At 35.6% G+C, this 15,764-nt stretch overlaps 1 protein-coding gene across 4 annotated transcripts in view; it reads left to right on the forward strand.

The window, feature by feature from the left end:
* Nucleotides 1-15,764, forward strand: part of ANAPC1 (anaphase promoting complex subunit 1) — a 124,009-nt gene that overhangs the window by 90,629 nt on the left and 17,616 nt on the right. For all 4 annotated transcript variants that reach the window (XM_035271978.3, XM_035271979.3, XM_078348933.1 and 1 more), the window contains 7 exons: nt 460-538; nt 2,388-2,462; nt 7,505-7,581; nt 8,059-8,149; nt 8,249-8,302; nt 9,531-9,724; nt 13,748-13,834. In XM_035271978.3, the coding sequence (XP_035127869.3) occupies nt 460-538; nt 2,388-2,462; nt 7,505-7,581; nt 8,059-8,149; nt 8,249-8,302; nt 9,531-9,724; nt 13,748-13,834 (657 nt within the window). The remainder of the gene's footprint in view (nt 1-459; nt 539-2,387; nt 2,463-7,504; nt 7,582-8,058; nt 8,150-8,248; nt 8,303-9,530; nt 9,725-13,747; nt 13,835-15,764) is intronic.

Consider the following 15,764-nt stretch of genomic DNA (forward strand, 5'->3'; position numbering starts at 1 on the left):
CATTTATGCCCACACTTTGCATAAAATAGTAAGTTGAGTACAAGACATTATGCTATGTGTTATGTCTATTAATTAAAAAAAAATTATAAGATTCAAGGAGTTTTTCAGTGTTCTACATTTCTCCCTTTAGAAAAAGTGAATGTGTGCAGAATTAACAAAGTGGTTTAAAATAGCTATTTATCACTTACTATTTGGATGAATGTGTAGATCACTGCTTCCTTGTCACTGGGGATATTTCATTAAACAAAACTAAAAATATCTGCCCTCATGGAGCTAATACTATAGTCAGACCTACATGTCCATGTATAGTAACTATTATGTTAGAATGTGTAAAGTATTGTGAAAAAAATATATAGCCGTGGTGGAGTGAGAAGAAATATTTTGAAATAGATCTTAAGATTCTTGATTGTCTTGCCCACTACTTAAGCAGTATCCCTTACTGTTATCCTTCACCACCAGATCCATTGCAGATTGGCTCCGAGCTCCTGACACCATGTATTTGTTGGACTTTGTGAAGCCAGAATTTCTCTTGCTTAGGGTACGCTTTGTCATTTTTGATTTCTGTTAACATGAGGAGTCTATTTATGGTTCTTAGCTTGTAAGCCTGGCGTGGTGGCTCATGCCTATAGTCCTAGCACTTTAGAAGGCTGAGGCAACAGGATTGCTTGAGCCTAGGAGTTTGAGACCAGCCTGGGCAACACAAGCTGGTCTCCTTAAAAAAAAAAAAAAAAAAAAAAAACTTGCAAACATAAATGTCTTTACAAGAGAGCCTATCATTTTTAATTTATCATGCATATCTAATTGCCAGTGTTCATTTGAAATTTCCCAAGTAGGACTTTGGGAATCCCAAGAAAGTTATCCACATTGATATGTAGTACTTGGAGTGTCATTTTACCTTCTCACATTATTCAAAACTTCCTAAAAAGCAACAAGTGATTAGGACTTTTTTTTTTTTGAGACAGAGTTTCGCTCTTGTTACCCAGGCTGGAGTGCAATGGCGGGACCTAGGCTCACTGCAACCTCCGCCTCCTGGGTTCAGGCAATTCTCCCTCAGCCTCCTGAGTAGCTGGGATTACAGGCACGCGCCACCATGCCCAGCTGATTTTTTGTATTTTTAGTAGAGACAGGGTTTCACCATGTTGACCGGGATGGTCTAGATCTCTTGACCTCGTGTTCCACCCGCCTCGGCCTCCCAAAGTGCTGGGATTACAGGCGTGAGCCACCGCGCCCGGCAGGACTTTTTACTGCTTTTTATTTTACATTTTTGGATTACTATCAGGGATGTAATAATACTGTTACGGTTGAATCTAAAGAATTAACAGTTTGACCTAATTGTCTAAAATTTTCCCTCTTTTTTTTTTTCTGGTGTTTAAACTTAGCATATAGAAACTTTTAAATTACGATGTAAATAGAACTATGATTCTTTCCTTTGTGATTTTTTTCTTTTCCAGAGTGTGTTTTAAAAAGTTCCCCCCAAAGCCCTCTAAACTTTGATGATGTTCAATTCAATTTTAGTTTTTCTTTGTTAAAATTTAAATCTTTATTATAATGAGTAGTTCAGGTTGATACTGCAGACAGTCCCTATCTTAGGATGGTTTAACTTAGATTTTTTAACTTAACCATAGTGTGAAAGTAGCACTTATTCAGTAGAAACTGTACTTCCAATTTTGAATTTTAATTTTTTATCGGGCTAGTGATATGTGTTATGCCCACATGGTGTTGGACAACAGCAGCAAGCTGCAGTTTCCAGTTAGCCATGCAGTCATGAGGGTAAATGACCCATACTCTATAGTTTACTATGCTGACAGAATTTCACCTGGTTGTAGGCTAATGTGAGTGTTGGGAGCAAGTTTAAGGTAGTCAAGGTAAAGCTGTGATGTTTGGCAGGTGAGGTGTATTATATTTTCTTTTTTACTTTTTATGAGATGGAGTCTCACTCTGTCAACCAGGCTGGAGTTTGGTGGCGCCATCTTGGATCACCGCAACCTTTGCCTCCTTGGTTCAAGCTATTCGTATGCCTCAGCCTCCTGAATAGCTGAGACTACAGGCGTGTGCCACCATGTCTGGCCAATTTTTGTATTTTTAGTAGAGATGGAGTTTCACCATGTTGGCCAAGCTGGTCTCAAACTCCTGGTCTTCAGTCATCTGCCCACCTTGGTCTCCCAGAGTGCTGGGATTATAGGCGTGAGCTATGAGCCTGGCCTAAATGTATTTTCAACTTACAATAGGTTTATCAGTACATAACCTTCCTGCATTTGTGTATACTTATTTTTCAAAATTGTCATCAGTTGGGAACTGATTCTTAAATTGTTCTGTTTATTATTATAATTATAAAATCTATAAACTTTATGTGCTATAATTAATTTTATCTCTGTTGCATTTTTAAGACACTTGCTCGATGCCTGATTTTGTGGGATGATATTTTACCAAATTCCAAGTGGGTTGACAGCAATGTTCCTCAAGTAAGTACATATAATAAATATGTTATCATTAGTAGCATAAAATTACGATTTCTTATGGGATTTTTCAAAATCCTATAAAATATTTTTTCTTATGAAGGCAATATTGATAAGGACTTTCATTTTAAGATTCTGTGCTGCACAGACCACAGCCTTCTCTTTTTGCCTCAGATCTCTAGAAATGGTAGTTTTAAAAAATTAAATATGAACGTTGTGTTGTATGGACTTAAAGAAAGAAAAAATTAAATATGTATGCTAAAATCCTCTAAAAGAATGTTTTTGATATTTTTGTCATAATTATGCACTTCTAAGATGCTATTTTACTTTGTGACAATTTTAGATCTTTTAATATAACTTCTTTTAATTACTTTATATCATATTTATTCGATAAGCCAAGTATGCTAGTTAACAATAAACAGATTCTTTTGGTAAAAACTCAGAATCAAATATTGTGACTAGCCACTGCCCTTAATCAACTGTCCATGTCTAGTGGTCTCAGTTTCTTTTTATCCTTGAGAGTACTATGTAGATTTTTTCTTTCGGTATTTTCAGAAGAAAAATCTCGGGGGATGGGGAGTTGGGGAGAGATAGCATGGGGAGAAATGCTAGATACAGGTGAAGGGGAGGAAGGCAGCAAATCACACTCCCACGTGTGTACCTATGCAACTATCTTGCATGTTCTTCACATGTACCCCAAAACCTAAAACGTAATAATAATAAAAAAGAAACCTTTTAAAGCAAAAAAAAAAAAAAAAGAATTGTAATACTTCTTAAAGTTAATATTTTTCCAAGTCAGGATGCTGAAAACGTGTTAAAATCCATAAGTTATACTAAAATAATTATTTAAATACTTGTGGTAATTATGAACTAATGTTTATAAATAAAGGACAGGAACTCTGAAAAACAAAAACAAAAACAAAAAATCTCAAAGGTTGAAAGAACTTTATATGAATGTCCATATCACCAATAGATTCTACAATATTTTACTGCGTAAACATGTTTAATCACTTATCTATCCACTTATCTATTTCTCTGTCTAATCTAGCATTTTTTGATGAATTTCAATGTTAAGTTACAAACAGTAATACACTCCATGCTAAAATTATGTCATGTGTATTAACTAGAATTGATATTTACATTTTTTCTTTTTAAGATAAAATTTATATATTGTGAAATGCACAAATCTTAAGTATCCTACTGGATAAAATTTGACTAACACATAGGCCTGTGGAAACCAGCCTCTGTCCCTTGTGCCCCTTCCCACTTTGTGCATTTACCCCTACCCCCAGGGTAACCAATATGCATTTTGTTTTTTCCCCAAAATATATTACTTTTCTAATGTAGAACTTTATATTAATGAAGTTACATACAGCATATACCCTTTAATATAAGACTTCTTTCAGTGTTTTTGAGATACTGAGCATAGTAATAGTTCATCCTTTTTATTATTAGGTGGTACAGATTATTTTTTATCTGAAATGCTTGGGACCAGAAGTGTTTTTGGATTTTGGAATACTTGAAATTATACTTAATGATTGAGTAACCCTAATTTGAAACTCTGAAGTCTGAAATACTCCGATGAGCATTTCCTTTGAGCATCATGTTAATGCTCCAAAAGGTTCAGATTTTGGAGCATTTTAGATTTTGGATTTTTGGATTAGGGATGCTCAACCTATGTATCCCATTTGTAGTCCTATTAGGTAGGGTTGGAATTACTGAGGCATAGGGTAGATGGTATATCTAGCTTTATTAGAACAAGTAAAACTTTTCCCAAAGCATCTGTACCATTTTACACACTGACCAACAGTGTTCAAGAATGTTGGCTATTGTACATTTCACCAATATTTAGTGGTGTTAGTTTTTTAAATTTTAGTGCTGCTGATGAGTCTGTAATGATATCTCATTGTTTAAGTTTGCATTTCTCTGCTGGCTATTGATGTTGAGAACTTTTTAATTGGTTTATTGGTCCTCCATCTATCTTTTTTTTTTGTTTTTTTGAGATTGAGTCTTGCTCTGTCGCTAGGCTGGAGTGCAGTGGTGTGATCTCAGCTCACTACAACCTCCACCTCTTGGGTTCAAGCAATTCTCCTGCCTCAGCCTCCCAAGTAGCTGAGACTACAGGCGTGCGCCACCATGCCCAGCTAATTTTTGTATTTTTAGCAGAGACAGGGTTTCACCATATTGGCCAGGATGGCCTCGATCTCTTGACTTTTTGATCTGCCTGGCTCAGCCTCCCAAAGTGCTGGGATTACAGCATGAGCCGCTGCGCCTGGCTCTGTCTTTTTTTGTGAAGTATCTGTTCATGTTTTTTGCTTATTTCTAAAAAATTTGTATTGTTTTTATTACTGTGTTGCTGGAGTTTTTTAATGCATTCTAGAAACCTGTTCTTTGTCAGATTTCTTTTGCAAATATCCTTCCCAGCCTGTGGCTTGCATATTCATTTTCTTAGTAATAATTTTGATGAGCAGAAGATTTTACAGTGTTAAATAATGTCTAATTTGTCAGTTTTATTCTTTATTACTGTGAAACAAAACATTTGTCTAACCCCACCATGAAGGTAATCTCTTCTACTTTTCTCTCAAAACCTCCAACGTTTTAGTTTTACAGTTACATAATTCATTTCAAAGTAATTTTGTATATGATATGAGGTACAGGTTGAGGTTGTCTACCAGGGAAACTCATCAGAGACTCAGCACCCAAGTACTTAATTGGGAGCTGACATGTAGTTAGTTACCCTCTGCCTTGCATATACCAGAGTTCTAGATTCTCAGGAGAATGTGTGTTAGCCTAAACCACATTGTAGTTCAGGCACAGTACATACAGATATATACGTTTTGTTTTAAAGCAACCAGTTAATTTACTTGGAATCAAATTGTCAGTCTTTCTTGGTTGCTAGCTCTAATCTCAGTGCACGTCTTTATCCTGTGTACTGTTGGAGTCTGCCCTGTGCACACATGGTTCACAGGTCTGGTATACATTTGCACAGAATTTATATTCAGAACTTGGGGCCCTGTCTCTGTGGCTCTCTCCTTTGTAGTATTCTGTCCTCACCTCCCAATGGGTGTGGTGTTTCCTTGTATCCTGATTGTTAAGGCCAAGAATGTTGTGCACTTTTAATTGTAGTTTTTGCCATCTTTCTTGGCCCAGACCTGCTTTCAGAGCAGAAACCATGGAAAGGAAAATGTAGTGGTGTTCCTGTCTTCTCTGTATCAATTCTCCCCTCTAGATCTGCTTGCTTTTGTTTTTATGCCAGTGCCTTGAGATCAGGAGTTAGTTAATTAAAGCCCACCTGATTTTTACAACTAAAATTTTATTGGAATATAGCCCTGCCATTTGTTTACTTATTGTCTTATTTTGTTACAAAAGCAGCTAAAGACAATAAATATGGTTTTTGGACTTCTAGTATAATAATCTTTTTTTTTTTTTTTTAACTTCAGACTTTATAAAATGTTACATTTGATTTTTATTACATCAGGGACACTACAAATGGGAAAGATAACAATTTCACAGTTCTCTTCATTGATATTTCCTATCAGCCTCCACTTCTCTCCGAGTTCTCACCTGGAGCTACATTGATTCTGGAGCAGGGTTCCTTGTAGTGAGCAACCTAGCATTAAAAGGAGGATTTTTTTTTTTTTTAAAAAGGTCACTTTGTAAACTGCTTGTCTTTTTGAACTTAGGGCATTTGTAAAATAACAACTAGCATCTTCATAGCATCTTTTCTTTTATAAAATGCTTTACAGACAGAGTGTGGTGACTCATGTCTGTAATTCTAGCACTTTGGGAGGCCAAGGCAGGTGGATTACTTGAGCCCAGGAGTTCAAGACCATCCTGGGCAACACAGCGAGATCCCATCACTACAAAAAAAATACAAAAATTAGTCAAGCATGGTGGTATGCATCTGTAGTCCTAGTTACTTGGGAAGCTGAGATGGGAGGATTGCTTCAATCTGGAAGGTAGGGCTGTAGTGAGCTGTGATTGTACCATTGCACTCCAACCTGGGCGACAAAGGGAGACCCTATCTCAAGGAAAAAAAAAAAGGTATTTTAAGTCTTTGATTTCGTAATACTCAGTATATAAGAAGACTGTATTATAAGTGCTTTCTGAATATTTATTTTATTTTACTTTTTTGAGGCTGAGACAGGGTCTTGTTCTGTTACCCAGGCTGGAGTGCAGTGGCACCATCTTGGCTCACTGCAACCTCTACTTCCCGGGCTCAAGTGATTCTTATGTTTCAGCCTCCCGATTAGCTGGGATTAGAGGCCCAACTAATTTTTTGTGTTTTCAGTAGAAACAGGGTTTCACCATGTAGGCCAGGCTGGTGTTGAACTCCTGACTTCAAGTGATCCACCTGCCTTGGCCTCCCAAAGTGCTGGGATTACAGGTGTGAGCCATTGCGCCCAGCCAATATTTATTGTTGTATTGAAGAAAACATCCTGAAATGTTCTTCTCAGAAGATTAAAAGAATAAATCTTAAATGCATTCATAATTCAGCAAATATATAGCTTTATCTTTTTTGGCTCTTTTTCGGATGTCTTTTCTAAACAATACTGTAACATAGCTGATAAACATATTGACAGTTTAGCTTAGCTTGGGTAATTAGCCTAGTGAATAACCTCACCTCTGGTAGGTATGTTGGATTAATGCTGGAAATGCCCCATAAAGAAGAATACATCTGATTAGAGTTCTTTCCTATTTTTCTTTTCCCATTTCTTCCCCTCACTCATGCCCCAATTTTAAAGCCATCATCTTTATATTTCATTTGACTGGTGTGCAATATTATGACCCTGTTATTGATTCAAAATAAGGCCTTCCTGTTTATGTTTGTTCAGCCCTATTTAATTGTTATTTTTACTTAGCCCATCTTAGATTTGAAATTTGATTACATTCAATGTGATTAAAATATAGGCTTTTGAGTGAAATAGTTTGGTAAAGCTTGCTTTATATAAATATGGCCATGATAAGCAGTATGTTATTCTTCAGATTATTAAATATTTATAACTAGAACATTGATATCTAAGTATTCTTGCTTTCTATATTGACAGATTATAAGAGAAAATAGTATCTCTCTCAGTGAAATCGAATTGCCTTGCTCAGAGGATTTGAACTTGGAAACCTTATCGTAAGTGATGTATAATGCAAATTAGCTATTCTAGCAACTATCAGATAAATAAATTGAAATATAGTTTGTAGGAGTACTGTTGTCTTTAAGTGATTCTGAAGCCCACACGTTTCTCACCATTATTTATCAGAGAGCAGTTATAGAGCTCTTGCCCTCAAAAAGCAATATTGGAAATTTAACTTGTATGTATTTTTGTTTTATCCTTTCCATTAAAAAATTGGCAACAATTTAAAAAATTGTTTTTGTTGCATATGAAACTGTAGGTAAGGGGCAAACTTTTTAAGTAAGGGTGACTCGATGCTTCTGCTGCTGTAAAAAAAAATATATATATAGAAATCTGCTGACTGAGAAGAGGTACACTTGATCATTCCCAGAAAGATAGAAGCTAGCTTAGAGAATTGGAATATTCATTGTTAGTTATCTCAAATTAATTTTAAAGTAAAATAATGACTTAAATTTCTTGTCACCTGTTTTCAGGCAAGCACATGTCTACATAATTGCAGGAGCCTGTTTGTCTCTGGGTTTTCGATTTGCTGGCTCAGAAAACTTATCAGCATTTAACTGTTTGGTAAGAACTATTTTAGTTTACTGTGTTCTTTTTTGTTTTGTTTTAACAAAGCCTTAAGATGCTTCTTTTAACTTTGAATTTTTTCTTTTGTTTTTCTAGCATAAATTTGCAAAAGATTTTATGACTTATTTGTCTGCACCTAATGCTTCTGTTGTAAGTCTTTTTATCATTCTCCTTGGGAATAAAATTAAACTTGAAAAGAATTTACCAATAATCCAGTTACTTATGTGTTGTCAGATGTCCCTGCTATTTGTTTGAATGTAGAACAAGAAATTTGAAGAACCATTAGCTCATCTTTTTATTTTTGTTTTGGGATATTAAATCAGACAAGAAAATGATTACCCTAGAAGGATGCACAGGTTTCTAGTTCTTGTGACAAGAGAATAAGAAAGGCTGTAACACTCGTGGATTGTCATACCTCATGTAATTCTGTCTCAGTATTAAATATTGGGAATTTTCCTTTTTAAAAACTATTAGTACTTAGTAAGGATTCAGTTGCTTTTGAGGCATTGCTTCTCTGATGACAAAACTAAGAGATTTTCTTTACTGGCAAAAACTACATAGATTTATGCAACACTATTTATAATATAGAAAATCAGAAATGTCAAAAAAGTCTAAAAGTAGTTAATTAAATTTGATTATGGCTTATTTATACATTCTTATATGGTGGAGCTACCAAAATCATGTTATGTAAGAATTTTTTTGTGGCTGGGTACAGTGGCTCATGCTATAATCCTAGCAAATTTGGGAGGCTGAAGTGGGAGGATCATTTGAACCCAGGAGGTTGAGGTCAGCCTGGGCAACATAGAGAAACCCCATCTCTACAAAAATAAAAAATTAGCTGGGTGTGGTGACACACACATGTAGTCCCATCTACTTGGGAGGCTGAGGTGGATGGATCCTTTGACCCCAGGAGGCTGAGGCTGTAGTGAGCCGAGATTGTGCCACTGCACTCCAGCCTGGGTGACAGAGTGAGAGACCCTGTCTCAACAAACAAACAAACAAAACAAAAAAACACAACTTTTTGTAAGTGAAGCTTGCTTATAATTATTTAAAAGGTTAAAAAAAATACTGTGTAAAGTAACATCTCAATTTCATTTGGAAAAAATGTGTGTAGATAAAGGAAAAATTCAGAGAAAAAGCCAAAATGTTAATACCAGTTATCTTTCGGTGTGGCATTCCAAATGATTGTTATGCCTTCTTGATATTCAATTTTTGAAATTATCTCCATTGAACTTATATTTCGTAATCAGTGAAAATATTTGTATTTACAGAGTTTTTTAAAAGTTCTTTTGCAGTCTTCTAATGATGGCTAAGTTAATTCTGATAATAAAGAAATGTAACACAACTGTTAGAGTGACGTCATCTCTTTACCTCATAGACAGGTCCTTACAACCTAGAAACTTGTCTGAGTGTGGTGCTGCTGTCTCTCGCCATGGTCATGGCTGGCTCCGGAAACCTAAAGGTCTTGCAGCTTTGTCGCTTCTTACACATGAAAACGGGTGGTGAGATGAACTATGGCTTTCACTTAGCCCACCACATGGCTCTTGGACTTCTGTTTTTGGGAGGAGGAAGGTAAATGAATATGTACTTTTTCCAATGAAAAGATCTCATTGGTGAGATCTATAAAGGTGACTTACTTTCATCTTGAAGATAGATGAAAAAATGAAATTCTTACTAGCTCTTAGCTCATCTAGCAGCATTATTCCACTTGATGGGCTTCTTTATTGTTTAATCATCAACTTATGGTGTACTCAGTAGAATTAGCATCCCCTCTGACGCTGAGCATCACTGTATTTCTCAGAATAGTCTGTGTTCAGTGCCTCAGTGCATCACTGCTATGCCCAACTGGTTAAAAATTTTACTGTTCCACTAAGCTTTCTCAAAAAGGTTACAAACAAAATCATTTATTACCAGATCCTGTGACATTTTCTTAGTTTTCAACTTTATTGCTCTTTTTCCAACATCTGCCATTCCTCACTACATCCTTTATAAGACTGCACTGGCTTTAGATGATCTGTAATGAATAAAAACGTATATACAGAAGGTGTACAAATCATAGATACTGGTCAAAGAGCTATCTACCATGGAAAAATCCCTTTGTTATCACGTATATCAGGATTCCATATAGCACTCACAACTTGCAACACCTATCTCTGCTTCTGCCATGTGCCCCTCTCAATCACCATTATCTTTCTCTCCCCAAAGATAGCTACTATCTAGCCTCATAACACCTGAGGTTGGTTTTGCCTGTTTTTGATATTTAAATTGAATTATATACAATGTAGCTTTTTGCACTTTACTTTTGTTCAATATTTTGTTTGTAAGATGCCTGTTGTATGTAGCAATGGATTATTCAAGTTTCAGTGTTGTTTTACATTTCATTATATGACTGTACCACATTTTATTGACCTCCCCCATTGATGGATATGCTTCTTGCTTCTAGTTTGGGCCTATTAGGAACAGTGCTGTTAAGGAAAGTTTTACGTGTCTTTGATTTGTTGTATATAGATCTATGTGTGAAATCATAAGTTGTACTTATGAATTCGCCTTCAGTGAATAATGCCATCAGTGCTGCATTGCAGTTGTACCATTTTACATACTCATGGGCAGGATGTGAAGTTCCAGTTATCCTTGTCAACCCTTGTTATTGTTATAGTCTGTTTAGTTTTAGCTAACTAGTAGGTATATAACAGTATCTCATTGTGATTTTAATTTCTTTATTTCTGAATAATGTTCTTGAGTACCATTTTACACTTTTAATAGCCAACTGCAAAACTTTTTTTGTGATGTCCAAGTCTCTTGCTACCCAGTTTTTATATTTATCTATTTTTAAATGTTTATTTGTTGTAAAATACACATAACATAAAATTTGTCATCTTAACCATTTTTAAGTATACAGTTAAGTAGTGTGGCATGTATTCACATTGTTGTGCAACCAATCTCCAGAACTTTTTCATCTTGTGCAACTGGCACACTATACCCACTCCCTGTTTGTGCGTGCACCAGCCTCTGGCAGCCACCATTCTACTTTCTGTTTTGTTGAGGTTAACTGCTTCACATTGGTTTAGCTTTGTATTGATGTGTATGGATTCTTTTTTTTTTTTTTTTGAGACGGAGTTTCGCTCTTGTTACCCAGGCTGGAGTGCAATGGCACGATCTCGGCTCACCACAACCTCCGCCTCCTGGGTTCAGGCAATTCTCCTGCCTCAGCCTCCTGAGTAGCTGGGATTACAGGCACGCGCCACCATGCCCAGCTAATTTTTAAAAATATTTTTAGTAGAGACGGGGTTTCACCATGTTGACCAGGATGGTCTCGATCTCTTGACCTCGTGATCCACCTGCCTTGGCCTCCCAAAGTGCTGGGATTAGAGGCTTGAGCCACCGCGCCTGGCCTGGATTCTTTAAACTATGTCCTAAGCCCTTGGTCAGTTTTGTATGTTGCAGTTATCTTTGTCACCCCGGGGCTTATTTGCCTGTTCACTCTCTCCCTGGTGTCTTTTGATGATATAATTATTAATGTTTTCCTATTATGGTTTTTACTTTTTTGTACTGCTAATGAAATATTTTCTTACCCAGAGAAAAGGAGATGTTCTTATATTTTATCTTCTAGAAATTCTTAGCTTTCCCATTCATATTTGGATCTAAAATCTACCTGGCACTGATTTTTCTCTTATTTTTTTTCCCCACTGCTATTGAAAAGTTTATTCTTCTCCACTGCTCTGCAATACCACCTCTATTATATAAGTTAAATGTCTATACACCTGTGTTTATTTCTGGGCTATTAGGTTCTGCTGGTCTATTTTTCTGTACTTGCACCGATACTACACTCTCTTATGAATCTTGGTTTCCAGTTGAGTAAATCCTTCAACCTAGGTTTTCTTCTTCAAAAGTGTGGTTTTTTCCCTTGGCTTTTTGCATGTTCATATAAATATTGGAATCTGTCATGCTAAATAACCTGATAAAATATTGATCAGAATTTCCTTGATTGTACGTGTCTGTGTTAGGGAAGATTAGAATCTGTTACAGTATTGTCTTCTATTCTGTGAATATGGTATACTGCTGCATTGATTTAGCTCTAGCATGTGTGACCTTGGTCAACAGCAATGGCTACAGTGTCTACGAGTCACGTAAGCTTATTTCCCCCTCCTCTTTTAAGACTGAGCTCACTGTTGGAACTCACCTTTCCAGAAGTACAAAAAGTAAAGATGATCAGAAAGGCGTGCATTTCCTCTCAACATGTTTTATGGAGTTGTCTTTCTTTAATTGTTTAGAATTAATAATGGTTAAAGAAATAGTACTATGGAAATTCTTATTTATTTTATTCTATTTTATGATTTTTGAAATTTTTTTCCTTTCAAAATGAGCCTCTACATGCCTTACTCAGTCCCATCTTTCATTGTTCCAAACTGTGTGACTCTCTTTTTTATTCTTTCATATCAAATAGATTTTTCTACCATTCTGCTACTGCTCTTCTAGTGATTTTTGGTTTTTAAATGGTCATGTATACTCTGTAACAACATTTATATAGCAGAGCTATACCATTATGTTGCTACTCAAAGTTTCTAACATTAATATATCTTAATATTTATCTTTGAATTTTGGTTTATCAAAATGGTACAGAGAAAATGGCTTATTCCATGCACATGCCAAAATAGATGTTTTTTCCTTGCATAATTTTTGAAATGTCTTCTTTCTAATTCATTAAATATATGAGAATATATAATGAATTCTAAGTTCTTATTTAATACTCCAATTATTTTAAAAACCAGGGAAAGAGATTTGGGTATATATGTGTGCAGATTTGTGTGTAATTAAAGTATTTATATTCAGTAGTTCTAGAAGTGGTTTTATATGATGTCCTATGCCATCTTTATTTCAAAATTTTTTTTAGAAAAACTCTGGAACTTTAGATTAATTTGCCTGTTTGCTGTACTAAATTTGAGCAACGATAAATTAAGGAAAATTTCAGTAGATCCTTTATAAACTAAGAGAATATTTTACAAGTCTATAAAACTTTATCTTAAAAGTTTATCTTATTGGTAAGAAAAGAATTTATATTTAGAAGAATAGTTGTTTATACATTCATCGTAACTTTTTAATAGTAACTTTTGCTTTTTCATCTAATTAGTCATTCCAAAGGAATCCTCATGCTTTACAGAAACAGAAAAAAACTGTTTACATACCAACTAAAATATCCTGTATTTTTAAAAGTCAGATTTATACTTGTATAAATAGGCATATATATTAATAAAATTGGATAAGAAGATAGCATACTTTATACATGACTCTTCAATATTTATAATTTCTAGGACTGCATTTGTGGTCTTCACTACTGTGCTATTTTAGGTAAAACCTTGCTTTAAGGGTTGAAATTTAACATTTATGGGATATTACTTTGGCTTTAAGTAGTCATGATCTTGAAATGGCCTTAGGACTAAATGAAAAGCGAAATGTTCACACCATTGACATTCTTGTATTTTGAGGGCATTTTATCAGTATGCCTTACTATACCCCAGTTTCCTGGTTCTCGAGAATGCCTTGAAGGTATGTGCAATATAACTAATAATATTTATCCTCACCAAACTTACTTTGCAGGTACTCTTTGAGCACATCAAATTCTTCCATTGCCGCTCTTCTCTGTGCCCTTTACCCACACTTCCCAGCTCACAGCACTGACAACCGGTGAGTCTAGTGATTCTGTCTTCAATGTACTGTTTCTTAAGTTCTCGGGATCCTTTGGTTGTGTTTTGGTTTCATGAAGTATTTCCAAATTAGCATTGCTCTGTTCTTGAACTTAGTTATTATTCCTGACTAAATCTTTTAAGAAGATTCTCTCACAAAGTATTAGACCAGAGGAGAACTTTGGACACCTGATGACTGACCAGTCTTCCGCCATTGTCAGATCTATAGAACTGCTCTAAACCCAGAATGAGGTCAGATAAAGTTGTCTTTAGACAAAAAAATCATCAGGTAGAGGATAGTTGCCCAGGGAAGTTCAGGATACTTTTTTGTGCTATAATTATTTAATTCCAAGAGAAAAATTTGTCTAATTTAGTGGCAGTGTCTGTATGAGTTCCTTTTTTTTCCCTTTTCACATAAATACTGAGAAATTTTGTATAAATGACATAGAAGGGACAAGAAAAGCAAAATACAGCAAAAAAATCAGAGATAGTTGAGAAGTGGCAGTGAGGAGTTGAGCTTCAAATTATGTTGAAGCAGTTAAAAGCTCTGCGTTTTAGGGTACAAGGAACCACCAATACCTCAGTTTCCCTAGATATAGTTTGAGATATAGCAGATCTCTTGCATATGGGGGAAGGGAAGAAAATAGCCCCTTATAAGACACCTGAGTACTGTGCTTAACAGAAGGCATCCCCTATTGTCTGCCCAAAGACAGGTCAAGAGCCCTTTATTATTTAGTGGAGAAGGGCCAGGAGCACTTATCACAGTAACCTAAGCCATCATTTTAAACTACACTATAATGCAAGGACAGAAGAAAGATAGCTGTTTTACAAAAGTAGCCTAATCTGAAATCCACACTCTGATGGTAGGTGCAGCATAAGTGTATTATTGTTAAATTAATACACCTCTGACATGTGGCCCTCATGCCTGTCAATTAGGAAAGATTTTTTGAGTTGTTAAAGCCAGTCATTGGCTAGGGTACAATGGAGATCCATACTCACATATTGCTAGTCACAGCTGTTTGGCTTAGCTATTGTAAACAAAGCCATTTGGTGATAAGAATCTTTGTATAATTTATTAGTGTCAGTTTTTTCTGATATTTATTGATTTATTTTTAATAGATTTATAGAAGTAAATGTATTTGAGTAAGAAGAAAGTTGTTGTCTATAAAGCTTTTTAAAACTGAAGTCTTATTTTATTCTTTTTTTTTCTTGTTTTGAGATGGATTCATGCTCTGTGGCCGAGACTGTAGTGCAGTGATGTGATCTCAGCTCACTGCAGCCTCTGCCTCCTGGGCTCAAGTGATTCTCCTCTCTCAGCCTCCCAAGTAGCTGGGATTACAGGCATGTGCCACCAGGCCTGGCTAATTTTTGTATTTTTAGTAGAGACGGGGTTTCATCTTGTTGGCCAGGCTCATCTTGAACTCCTGACCTCAGGTGATCCACCTGCCTCAGCCTCCCAAAATGCTGGGATTGCAGGTGTGAGCCATCATGCCCAGCCTGTCCTTTTTTAATGAGATCTTAAAATAGAAAAACTTTTTTGTTTTTACATTCTAAAATAGAAATCTTAGTTTAAAAACTTTTTGAGAACCCAAAAGAAAAATATCGCCATACCCACATAGATGTTTGATATTTCAAGGACATGTGTGTGTGCACGCACACACGTGCGCAATCGTGTGTATGTAGAAGAACTTTGCTGTCTGAGAACAATTAACATCCTGTCTTCCCTCTTCTTTCCTATCAATCCTTAAGGAAAAAGAAAAAAAAAAAGAAATAGAAATAAATCTCTTAGAAGATAAAAAGAGATGCCTGTGTTAAGTAGAAAGGGATATTTGAGAGTAATTGATTTTATAAGTGATCAGTGTGTTAGTAAATATTTTCATGTTATGAGACTTTTTACCTTCCTCTAAAACCTCTTCACTGTAAAAACTAAA

This window comes from Callithrix jacchus, chromosome 14, assembly GCF_049354715.1.
Source record: "Callithrix jacchus isolate 240 chromosome 14, calJac240_pri, whole genome shotgun sequence".
NCBI lineage: Eukaryota > Metazoa > Chordata > Mammalia > Primates > Cebidae > Callithrix > Callithrix jacchus.